Source organism: Nerophis ophidion, linkage group LG10, assembly GCF_033978795.1.
Source record: "Nerophis ophidion isolate RoL-2023_Sa linkage group LG10, RoL_Noph_v1.0, whole genome shotgun sequence".
NCBI lineage: Eukaryota > Metazoa > Chordata > Actinopteri > Syngnathiformes > Syngnathidae > Nerophis > Nerophis ophidion.
Genome location: NC_084620.1, coordinates 46,566,773 through 46,579,653, shown reverse-complemented (window position 1 = coordinate 46,579,653; position 12,881 = coordinate 46,566,773). Strand labels below are relative to the sequence as shown.

The window sequence follows — 12,881 nt, the reverse complement described above, 5'->3', positions numbered from 1 at the left end:
AACTGGTAGCCCTTCGCATTAATCAGTACCCAAGAAGTAGCTCTTGCTTTCAAAAAGGTTGGTGAGCCCTGCTCTAGTGACTCAAAACGCTTTACATAGTGAAACCCAACATCTGAGTTACATTTAACCCAGTGCGGGTGGCACTGGGAGCAGGTGGGTAAAGTGTCTTGCCCAAGGACACAACGGCAGTGTGGGATCGAACCTGGAACCCTCAAGTTGCTGGCACGGCCGCTCTACCAACCGAGCTATACCGCCCATAACCATGACTCAAACAAAACAGTCGGACCAAGGAATAATTAGCTCTACGTCAGTAGTTAGTGACTGGGAGCAGGTGAGCCCGCCGACCACTAATCAGAGGCAGGTGAACCTAATCGGATCCTATGACAACAAGGAACACAAAACAGGGGTGATGAAGCAAAACTAGGAGAATCCGAAACTTAAAGAAAACACAAAATCTTCTCTGTCTTTATTGTCACCAATTACCGATAAGAGTACCGACAAATACCGATATTGAGTATAAAATCCTAGAGATCTTTAGTTGTGGGAAATGTGGGTGAGCCGGATCGATGAAAGTGAACATTGCGCCACCGTCCGTCACGATGATGCCAGACTCGAGTCTCCTCGGATGCGGTGGTGCGAACACTGCCCGGGGGCTGGTTGGCGTACTGCGTGAGACGGATGTAGGAGACGCAGGCGGCGTGGTCGCCCAGCAGGTGGACATGGGGGCTGAGAAGGGTGGTGTGGGTAAAACCTAACATATTGCTGGCTGCAGGAAAGGGAAAAACACATTAAAACAATATTGTATTATTTTGAGTCATAATTCAACTGAAATCACTGTTTTATGGGAATGAAGTTGCAAAACTGAAAATGATAGTTTCCCAGGTAAAAACTGTAATTGTCCGAGAACAAAGTTAAAGTTGTAATAATGTAGAAATACAGTTGTAATATTTTACGGGGAAAAAAACAATCACGATAGTTTATTTCCTCTTTGTTCCAGTGGACATGACGTCCATAGTTTCCAAAAAACAATATGAAAAGTGGACTCGTCAGACCACAGAACACTTTTCCACTTTGCATCAGTACATCTCAGATAAGATCGGGCCCAGCTCGGGCCCAGCTCAGCCAGGCGGCGTTTCTGGGTGTTGTTGATAAATGTCGTTGGCTTTGCATAGTAGAGTTTTAACTTGCACTTACGGATGCGGCGACAAACTGTAGTTACTGACGGTGGTTTTCTGAAGTGTTCCTGAACCCATGTGGCGATATCCTTTACACGCTGATGTCGGAGGTAGGAATAATTATGTATTACCATAACAAGGCAAGAATTATAAAATAGGAACGTGCCGACGGAACGGGGAGCGATTGAAAAACTGTCAGAGAAATAAGGATCCGTCCATACATTTTGTACCGTTTGTCCCTTTAGGGGTCGCAGGGGGTGCTGGAGCCTCTCTCAGCTGCATTCGGGCGTAAAGCGGGGTATTGTCCGAGAACAAATTTAGAAGTTGTAATAATGTGGAAATACAGTTGTAATATTGTACGGGAAAAAAACAATCAGGATAGTTGTTTTCCTCTTTGTTCCAGAAGACATGACGTCCATAGTTTCCAAAAAAAACAATATGAAATGTGGACTCGTCAGACCACAGAACACTTTTCCACTTTGCATCAGTCCATCTTAGATAAGCTCGGGCCCGGCTCAGCCAGGCGGCGTTTCTGGGTGTTGTTGATAAATGTTGTTGGCTTTGCGTAGTAGAGTTTTAACTTGCATTTACGGATGTGGCGACAAACTCTAGTCACTGACGGTGGTTTTCTGAAGTGTTCCTGAACCCATGTGGCGATATCCTTTACACGCTGATGTCGGAGGTAGGAATAATTATGTATTACCATAACAAGGCAAGAATAACAAAATAGGAACGTGCCGACGGAACGGGGAGCGATTGAAAAACTGGCAGAGAACTAAGGATCCATCCATCCATCCATCTTCTTCCGCTTATCCGAGGTCGGGTCGCTGGGGGCAACAGCCTAAGCAGGGAGACCCAGACTTCCCTCTCCCCAGCCACTTCGTCTAGCTCTTCCCGGGGGATCCCGAGGCGTTCCCAGGCCAGCCGGGAGACATAGTCTTCCCAACGTGTCCTGGGTCTGCCCCGTGGCCTCCTACCGGTTGGACGTGCCCTAAACACCTCCCTAGGGAGGCGTTCGGGTGGCATCCTGACCAGATGCCCGAACCACCTCATCTGGCTCCTCTCGATGTGAAGGGGCAGCGGCTTTACTTTGAGTTCCTCCCGGATGGCAGAGCTTCTCACCCTATCTCTAAGGGAGAGCCCCGCCACACGGCGGAGGAAACTCATTTTGGCCGCTTGTACCCGTGATCTTATCCTTTCGGTCATGACCCAAAGCTCATGACCATAGGTGAGGAAGGGAACGTAGATCGACCGGTAAATTGAGAGCTTTGCCTTCCGGCTCAGCTCCTTCTTCACCACAACGGATCGGTACAACGTCCGCATTACTGAAGACGCCGCACCGATCCGCCTGTCGATCTCACGATCCACTCTTCCCTCACTCGTGAACAAGACTCCTCGGTACTTGAACAGAACATCTTAGATAAGCTCAGGCCTAGCTCAGCCAGGCGGCGTTTCTGGGTGTTGTTGATAAATGTTGTTGGCTTTGCGTAGTAGAGTTTTAACTTGCACTTATGGATGTGGCGACAAACTCTAGTGTTCCTGAACCCATGTGGCGATATCCTTTACACGCTGATGTCGGAGGTAGGAATAATTATGTATTACCATAACAAGGCAAGAATAACAAAATAGGAACGTGCCGACGGAACGGGGAGCGATTGAAAAACTGGCACGGAAATAAGGATCCATCCATACATTTTGTACTGCTTGTCCCTTTTGGGGTCGCGGGGGGTGCTGGAGCCCATCTCAGCTGCATTCGGGCGGAAAGCGGGGTACACCCTAGACAAGTCGCCACCTCATCGCAGGGCCAAATAATAAGGATCCAACGTAAGCAAACAAAGCAGCCAGAGTGCGGCGAGAAGCAGGACTAAATAGCTCTCTGATTAATGCCCGGGAGCAGGTGAGCGTCCCGACCACTAATCAGAGGCAGGTGAACATAATAATCAGCACTCATGGCAACAAGGAACACAAAAGCAAAGTAGGGGAATCCTAAATTTAAACAATACATAATCCAGGCTACGGATCATTACATTCTCAATCTGACAAATTGGATGAGGAAAAAATCTGCATCTTTTGTGATCATTCTGTTCATAACTTTTATGGACAGAATTTCTAGGCGCAGTTAAGGTGTTGAGGGGTTCCGGTTTGGCGGTCGCGGGATTAGGTCTCTGCTCTAGGGAGGTGTTTAGGGTCCGTCCAACTGGTAGGAGGCCACGGGGAAGACCCAGGACACGTTGGGAAGACTATTTCTCCCTGGTGGCCTGGGAATGCCTCGGATCCCCCGGGAAGAGCTGGACGGAGTAGCTGGGGAGAGGGAAGTCTGGGCTTCCCTGCTTAGGCTGCTGCCCCCGCGACCCGACCTCGGATAAGCGTAGGAAGACGGATGGATGGATGGAAAATCTGCATCTGAAAACTTGAACTTAAAAAAGTGGTAAAATTGCAAAAGTAAAGGTATATTGTCATAAGTAAAAACAGTTTTTTTTTTCAAGAATAACTCAATGTTACAAGCAAAATAATTCTTATTATTGAAAAAAAATTAAATTGTATTATTGCAAGAAAAAAGTTTTCTTACAGTAAAAATTATTGTAAGAGTGTGGAAATAAGTTAATGCTATAACTAGAAAAAGAGATTGAATGTGTTATTAGGGAAATATTGTGAATTTTATAAGAACAAAAGTTAATACTACAAAAAATAAAATCCTTAAAATTAGAGACAAAAAAAGTTATAATTTAAGTATTTATTTTTTTTTATATTAACTGTGTAAATTACAAATGCCAACCGTCCAACCATTTTCTACCGCTTGTCCCTTTTGGGGTCGCTGGTGCCTATCTGAGCTGCATTCGAGTGGAAGGCGACGTACACCCTGGACAAGTCGCCACCTCATCGCAGGGCAATTTAAAAACGATTAAAATGATATAGTAGAGTATAAGTGTATAAATAAAATAACGCCACCGTAGTCAAAGATGAAGCGATGGAAGTCCATTCCCTCCACGCGGTGGCCTAAAGCTTCTGGTTCAAAGGACGTCAGGCCTGGAACGGTCATATTCCTAAAACAATTATTTTTGTTATTTCCCTTTTTTTTTTACATTTAAAAAAAAATACTAAACCATCTTTAAAAATGTCTTCTTAAACTGACTTGTATGTGTAATAGTCTCCGTCCATAATGGCCGCGATCAGCTTCCGGGTGGCCTCCATCACCTCCTGCTTACGACCTGCAAGAAACAAACTAATATTAAAAAAGTTTATTTTGAACATGCACGCAATTACCATCTAATTGATCACATATTTCCAGTTTTGCGTTACAGCATGTTGAAAAGGGGGTAGGAAAACGCACGTGTCAGGATTCCCACTGACAGTCTGGTTATGTGTTTGCTTTATTTCCTGTCAGCGCTCTTATCTTGGTTCCTTTTCCTGCACGCTTGTTTTCCCTCACCTGGCAGTCTGGCACACCTGGTGGCGATTGCCAATCAGGCTCCTATTTACACCTGCCTTACAAGCATGAACAAAAACATATTAAACATTGGACTTTCTGACAATTAAGAAGGTTTGAGTCAAGTTTTTCCTCCTACGGAAACATTATTAAAACGACAAATATTTTTACCCATCTTTTTCCATTTTTGAAAAAACTCCAGGGAGCCACTAGGGCGGTGCTAAAGAGCCGCATGCGGCTCGAGAGCCTCGGGTTGCTGACCGCCGGTACAGTAAGAAGAGTTCACATACTTCAAAGAGGGTACAAGCTGACATAATTTGCGAATTTTAGCTCTAAATGTATCCCATTTGCTTGAATGCTAGCATAAAAAGTTAGCATGCTAACAGAAAAAGAGCTAGCATACTTCTACGATGTCGCCAGGTAACTAAATACATGATTATTGGGTTAGAAAGTATGATAAAAAAAACTCTAGCGTGTCAATATTAGCATGCTAACATTCATATTCTAACAGGTGCCGCCCAGTAACAAAATCCATGACTAATAGCTTCAAATGCGAGCAAAAGGCACTATTATGCTAACGTGATAGGAGTTGACAAAGTTTTTGACTTTGGAACTGTTCAAATCCATTGAAAAATAGGAGACATGTCAAAGTTTGTGTTTTAGCCATTAATTTTCAATGGGGAGGGATTCCTGGTAATTACATAGTGGTGACCCTCGCCCCGTCCTTGTTTGTGAATGACTGAGCATTTCATGGAAGCTGCTTTTATACCCAATCATGGCGCCCGCCTGTTCCCAATGAGCCTGTTCACCTGTGGAATGTTCCAAATAAGTGTTTGATGAGCATTCCTCAACTTTCTCAGTCTTTTTTGCCGCTTGTGCCAGCTTTTTTGAAACATGTCGCAGGCATCAAATTACAAATGAGTTAATATTTGCCAACAATAACAACGTTTTCCAGTTTGAACATTAAATATCTTGTCTTTGCAGTCAATTCAATTAAAAATAATGGTAATTTACCATTTACACAACGGGCCAACTTCACTGCTTTTGGGTTTAGTATAAGGAAAGGTGGAAACTGCTTTAATGTGACATGGTTTGAATGCATAAATATTGCAATTGTAGGAAAAATGTGAATGTTGAAAAAAACAATTTGAAATGTGGACTCGTCCGACCACAGAACACTTTTCCAATTTGCATCAGTCCATCTTGGATGAGCTCGGGCCCAGCGAATCCGGTGGCGTTTCTGGGTGTTGTTGATAAAATGGCTTAAACTTGCACTTACAGATGTAGCGAACAACTGAAGTTACCGACAGTGGTTTTCTAAAGCGCTCCTGACTCCAGGTGGTGATATCCTTTACACACTGATGTCGGTTTTTGATGCAGTACCGCCTAAAGGGTCAAAGTTCCAGGCATTCAATGTTGGTTTTCGGCCTTGCCGCTTACGTGCAGTGATTTCTCCTGATTCTCTGAAACTTTTGACGATATTACGGACCCTAGATGGTGAAATCCCTAAATTCCTTACAATATCTGGTTGAGAAATGTTTTTAAACTGTTGGACAATTTGCTCAGGCATTCGTTCGCAAAGTGGTGACCCGCGCCCCATCCTTGTTTGTGGAAGCTGTTTTTATACCCAATCGTGTCACCCACCTGTTCCCAATTAGCCTGTTCACCTGTGGGATGTTCCAAATAAGCGTTTGATGAGCATTCTCAGTCTTTTTTGCCACTTGAGCCAGCTTTTTGGAAACATGTTGCCGGGATCCAATTCCAAACGAGCTAATATTTGCCAAAAACAACAACGTTTTCCAGTTCCAACGTTAAGTATCTTGTCTTTGCAGTCTATTCAATTGAATATAAGTTATTACCATTTACACAACGTGCCAACTTCACTGGTTTTGGGTTTAGTATAAGGAAAGGTGGAAACTGTTTTACTGTGAAATGGTTTGAATGCATAAATATTGCAATTGTAGGGAAAATGTGAATGTTGAAAAAAAACATTTGAAATGTGAACCCGTCCGACCACAGAACACTTTTCCAATTTGCATCAGTCCATCTTGGATGAGCTTGGTCAGGCTCAGCGAATCCGGTGGCGTTTCTGGGTGTTGTTGATAAATAGCTTTGACTTTGCATAATAGAGTTTAAACTTACACTTACAGATGTAGCGAAAAACTGTAGTTACTGACAGTGGTTTTCTAAAGCGCTCCTGAGCCCAGGTGGTGATATCCTTTACACACTGATGTTGGTTTTTGATGCAGTACCGCCTAAAGGATCAAAGTTCCAGGCATTCAATGTTGGTTTTCGGCCTTGCCGCTTACGTGCAGTGATTTCTCCTGATTCTCTGAAAATTTTGATGATATTACGGACCCTAGATGGTGAAATCCCTAAATTCCTTACAATATCTGGTTGAGAAATGTTGTTTTTAAACTCTTGGACAATTTGCTCACGCATTCGTTCACAATGTGGTGACCCTCGCCCCATCCTTGTTTGTGGAAGCTGCTTTTATACCCAATCGTGTCACCCACCTGCTCCCAATTAGCCTGTTCACCTGTGGGATGTTCCAAATAAGCGTTTGATGAGCATTCTCAGTCTTTTTTGCCACTTGAGCCAGCTTTTTGGAAACATGTTGCCGGGATCCAATTCCAAACGAGCTAATATTTGCCAAAAACAACAACGTTTTCCAGTTCCAACGTTAAGTATCTTGTCTTTGCAGTCTATTCAATTAAATATAAGTGGAAAAGGATATGCAAATCATTGTATTCTGTTTTTATTGATCATTTACACAACGTGCCAAATTCACTGGTTTTGGGTTTTGGAGTTTTGTTGTGTTTTCTTTGTAAACATCCCATGCTGTATCTGCACGTGCATAAAAATTGAAAGTTATCATTCACTTTAAAAGATGCATTTTGTTCCAGGACTAAAGAAAGTTGCAGCTTTTTTAAAATAATAGTCATATTTATATAAAAACAAAATGCATAAATTCGGACAAGAAATTTACCAGAATGCGGAAGTTGTATGAACAGCCAAAAGCTTCCAAAGTATGGAGCAACGAAAAAATATAAAACTAATGAAATTGAAATCATTTACCTCCAACAACGTCAAGTGGTTTCCCAGACAGCTGCAGACTGACACTGCTGCTTATTCCCTTTACAGAGAGTAAAAGCAAGAACAGTGGAATAAACATCTTCTCCGTCCGGGCGTTTCTTTCCCCAAAATGGAACTTTTGAAAAGCGGGCTTGTTTGTATTGGAGGCTAAAACAAATGTTGTTTTGGCCTTTTGGACTCCAGCCGGAATTTACCCTGCGAAAACGCGATCTGTAGTTTATAGTATGTGCTCAAAAAATCAAGGAACGGCAACTGTGCTTTAAGGCTGACCGTTGCAAATTTTATTTGATTTTTTTTATTTTTCTAGCATCCGTCATCAAACGACTCTCCTCAACAGCGACCATCACCGCTCGCCTGCGACGGGAAGCTGACGAGCCAAAAACTGGAATCCGTGAACATTGCTCCAAAGTACGGATTTTGTGTTAACATAGTTTATTGCGCATACTAGGGTTTTACGGTATACCTGTATTAGCAGTACTAATGAATCAAATCCACCTCTGAACAGTACCGGTCCCCTCCCCAACCCCTTGTCGTCCTCATTGCTGGTTTATGAGCAGACAAGCATGTTTGGCAGCGCATAATCACGGAGTACTTACAAACAGACACAGTGTGTAGACAGGAACGGGAGAACGGACGCTTCTGTTAAAATGTAATAATCACTTATTCTTCTTGTTTGGGTGCTTTACATTATTTTTGGATGATACCACAAATTTGGGTATCAATCCGATACCAAGTAGCGTACATTAGTCATATTCAAAGTCCTCATGTTTCCGGGGACATATTTCATCCATCCATCCATCCATCCATCATCTTCTGCTTATCCGAGGTCGGGTCGCGGGGGCAACAGCCTAAGCAGGGAAACCCAGACTTCCCTCTCCCCAGCCACTTCGTCTAGCTCTTCCCGGGGGATCCCGAGGCGTTCCCAGGCCAGCCGGGAGACATAGTCTTCCCAACGTGTCCTGGGTCTTCCCCGTGGCCTCCTACCGGTTGGACGTGCCCTAAACACCTCCCTAGGGAGGCGTTCGGGTGGCATCCTGACCAGATGCCCGAACCACCTCATCTGGCTCCTCTCGATATGAAGGAGCAGCGGCTTTACTTTGAGTTCCTCCCGGATGGCAGAGCTTCTCACCCTATCTCTAAGGTAGAGCCCCGCCACACGGCGGAGGAAACTCATTTCAGCCGCTTGTACCCGTGATCTTATCCTTTCGGTCATGACCCAAAGCTCATGACCATAGTTGAGGATGGGAACGTAGATCGACCGGTAAATTGAGAGCTTTGCCTTCCGGCTCAGCTCCTTTTTCACCACAACGGATCAGTACAACATCCGCATTACTGAAGACGCCGCACCGATCCACCTGTCGATCTCATGATCCACTCTTCCCTCACTCATGAACAAGACTCCTAGGTACTTGAACTCCTCCACTTGGGGCAGGGTCTCCTCCCCAACCCGGAGATGGCATTCCACCGTTTTCAGGGCGAGAACCATGGACTCGGACTTGGAGGTGCTGATTCTCTTTCCGGTCGCTTCACACTCGGCTGCGAACCGATCCAGCGAGAGCTGAAGATCCCGGTCAGATGAAGCCATCAGGACCACATCATCTGCAAAAAGCAGAGACCTAATCCTGCGGTCACCAAACCGGAACCCCTCAACGCCTTGACTGCGCCTAGAAATTCTGTCCATAAAAGTTATGAACAGAATCGGTGACAAAGGACAGCCTTGGCGGAGTCCAACCCTCACTGGAAATGTGTTCGACTTACTGCCGGCAATGCGGACCAAGCTCTGGCACTGATCGTACAGGGAGCGGACTGCCACAATAAGACAGTCCGATACCCCATACTCTCTGAGCACTCCCCACAGGACTTCCCGAGGGACACGGTCGAATGCCTTCTCCAAGTCCACAAAGCACATGTAGACTGGTTGGGCAAACTCCCATGCACCCTCAAGAACCTTGCCGAGAGTATAGAGCTGGTCCAAAGTTCCACGACCAGGACGAAAACCACAGTGTTCCTCCTGAATCCGAGGTTCGACTATCCGGCGTAGCCTCCTCTCTAGTACACCTGAATAAACCTTACCGGGAAGGCTGAGGAGTGTGATCCCACGATAGTTGGAACACACCCTCCGGTCCCCGTTCTTAAAGAGAGGAACCACCACCCCGGTCTGCCAATCCGGAGGTACCGCCCCCAATGTCCACGCGATGTTACAAAGTCTTGTCAACCAAGACAGCCCCACAGCATCCAGAGCCTTCAGGAACTCCGGGCGGATCTCGTCCACCCCTGGGGCCTTGCCACCGAGGAGCTTTTTAACTACCTCAGCGAGGAGCTTTTTAACTACCTCAGCGACCTCAGCCCCAGAAACAGGAGAGTCCACCACAGATTCCCCAGGCACTGCTTCCTCATAGGATGACGTGTTGGTGGGATTGAGGAGGTCTTCGGAGTATTCCTTCCACCTATCCACAACATCCGCAGTTGAGGTCAGCAGAACACCATCCGCACCATACACGGTGTTGATAGTGCACTGCTTCCCCCTCCTGAGGCTGTGGACGGTGGTCCAGAATTGCTTCGAAGCTGTCCGGAAGTCGTTTTCCATGGCTTCCCCGAACTCCTCCGATGTCCGAGTTTTTGCCTCCGCGACCGCTGAAGCTACACACCGCTTGGCCTGTCGGTACCTGTCCACTGCCTCCGGAGTCCTATGAGCCAAAAGGACCCGATAGGACTCCTTCTTCAGCTTGACGGCATCCCTCACCGCTGGTGTCCATCAAGGGGTTTTAGGATTGCCGCCCCGACAGGCACCAACTACCTTGCGGCCACAGCTCCGATCTGCCGCCTCGACAATAGAGGTGCGGAACATGGTCCACTCGGACTCAATGTCCAGCACCTCCCTCGTGACATGTTCAAAGTTCTTCCGGCGGTGGGAATTGAAACTTTGTCTGACAGGAGACTCTGCCAGACGTTCCCAGTAGACCCTCACAATGCGTTTGGGCCTGCCAGGTCTGTCCGGCATCCTCCCCCACCATCGCAGCCAACTCCCCACCAGGTGGTGATCGGTAGAAAGCTCCGCCCCTCTCTTCACCTTAGTGTCCAAAACATAAGGCCGCAAATCCGATGACACAACTACAAAGTCGATCATGGAACTGCGGCCTAGGGTGTCCTTGTGCCAAGTGCACATATGGACACCCTTATGTTTGAACATGGTGTTTGTTATGGACAAACTGTGACGAGCACAAAAGTCCAATAACAAAACACCACTCGGGTTCAGATCCGGGCGGCCATTCTTCCCAATCACGCCTCTCCAGGTTTCACTGTCGTTGCCAACGTGAGCGTTGAAGTCTCCCAGTAGGACAAAGGAATCACCCGGGGGAGCACTTTCCAGTAGTTCCTCGAGTGGTCCCAAAAAGGGTGGGTACTCTGAACTGCTGTTTGGTGCGTAAGCACAAACAATAGTCAGGACCCGTCCCCCCACCCGAAGGCGGAGGGAGGCTACCCTTTCGTCCACCGGGTTGAACTCCAACGTACAGGCTTTGAGGCGGGGAGAAACAAGAATTGCCACCCCAGCCCGTCGCCTCTCACTGCCGGCAACGCCAGAGTGGAAGAGGGTCCAATCCCTCTCGAGAGAAGTGGTTCCAGAGCCCCTGGGGTGGGGCACGATGGCGAGCGCCTGAGTTTATAAATATAATATCAATTAAAATTTAAACAAAAGATGTCATGATGCCCAAAAATATCGATGTAATCATAGTAGTATCGATTAGATACGCGCCTGTACTTGGTATCATTACATTTGGCGTTTCAGTGCTATAACGTTACCTTTTTGTCAGTTTTTAGGCAGTGTCTGCTTGTAAGTACTCTGTGATTGTGCGCTGCCGAACATGCTCCTCTTCTCATAAAACCAGCAATGTCAAGTTTTTACCCAAATACTGGAATCTGTGAACATTGCTCCAAAGTACGTATTTTGTGTTTATTGCGCATTTTAGGGTTTTGCGTTATGGCGGTATTAGTATAGTACCGTGGTACTAATGAATCATATTCGGTACTACACCCCCTGTCATCGTCACGTCGTGTCATTGCTAGTTTACGAGCAGATGAGCATGTTCGGCAGCGCACAATCACGGAGTACTTACAAGCAGAAACAGTGTGTTGACAGAAAAGGGAGAACGGACACATTTTGGCTTAAAAACTAAAGATAAAGGTGCTTTAGGACATGGCTCGATAGCTAGTGTCAAGGCGTGGACTTTGGGGTTTGTTTTCCCCGGAAGGCTAAGGAAAGTTGGCCTGGGCAAGGTGAAGCTAAATATTACTCAAATCTCATCCACCGTAATAAAAACGATCCTAAATTTTTGTTTAGTACGGTAGCATCGCTAACCCAACAAGGGACCTCTTCCAGTAGCTCCACCCACTCAGCTGATGACTTTATGCAATTCTTTAGTAAGAAAATTGAAGTCATTAGAAAGGAGATTAAAGACAATGCGTCCCAGCTACAACGGGGTTCTATTAACACAGATACGATTGTATATACGGCGAATATTGCCCTCCAAAATAGTTTCTCTCGTTTTGAGGAAATAACATTAGAGGAATTGTTACAACGTGTAAATGGAATAAAACAGACAACATGTTGACTTGACCCTCTTCCTGGGAAACTGATCAAGGAGCTCTTTGTATTATTAGGTCCATCAGTGCAAAATATTATAAACTTATCACTTTCCTCGGGCATTGTTCCCCTAGCATTCAACAAAGCGGTTATTCATCCTCTTCTTAAAAGACCTAACCTCGATCCTGACCTCATGGTAAACTACCGACCGGTGTCTCACCTTCCCTTTATTTCAAAAATCCTCGAAAAAATTGTTGCGGATGAACACTTAGCGTCTAACAATCTATGTGAAACCTTTCAATCCAGTTTCAGGGCAAATCACTCTACGGAGACAGCCCTCGCAAAAATGACTAATGATCTATTGCTAACGATGGATTCTGATGCGTCATCTATGTTGCTGCTCCTCGATCTTAGCGCTGCTTTCGATACGGTCGATCATAATATTTTATTAGAACGTATCAAAACACGAATTGGTATGTCAGACTTAGCCCTGTCTTGGTTTAACTCTTATCTTACTGATAGGATGCAGTGTGTCTCCCATAACAATGTGACCTCGGACTACGTTAAGGTAACGTGTGGAGTTCCCCAGGGTTCGGTCCTT

General features: G+C 45.7%; 1 protein-coding gene across 1 annotated transcript; it reads right to left on the bottom strand.

The window, feature by feature from the left end:
- Positions 1-437: 437 nt before the first annotated feature.
- Positions 438-7,841, bottom strand: LOC133560903 (calcium/calmodulin-dependent protein kinase type II delta chain-like). Its single transcript, XM_061913928.1, has 4 exons — positions 7,681-7,841; positions 4,309-4,384; positions 4,125-4,219; positions 438-766 (listed from the first exon to the last, which is right to left on the bottom strand). The coding sequence occupies exons 1-4, from the start codon at positions 7,775-7,777 to the stop codon at positions 525-527; spliced, it is 510 nt and encodes a 169-aa protein (XP_061769912.1). The 5' UTR covers positions 7,778-7,841; the 3' UTR covers positions 438-524.
- Positions 7,842-12,881: the final 5,040 nt, after the last annotated feature.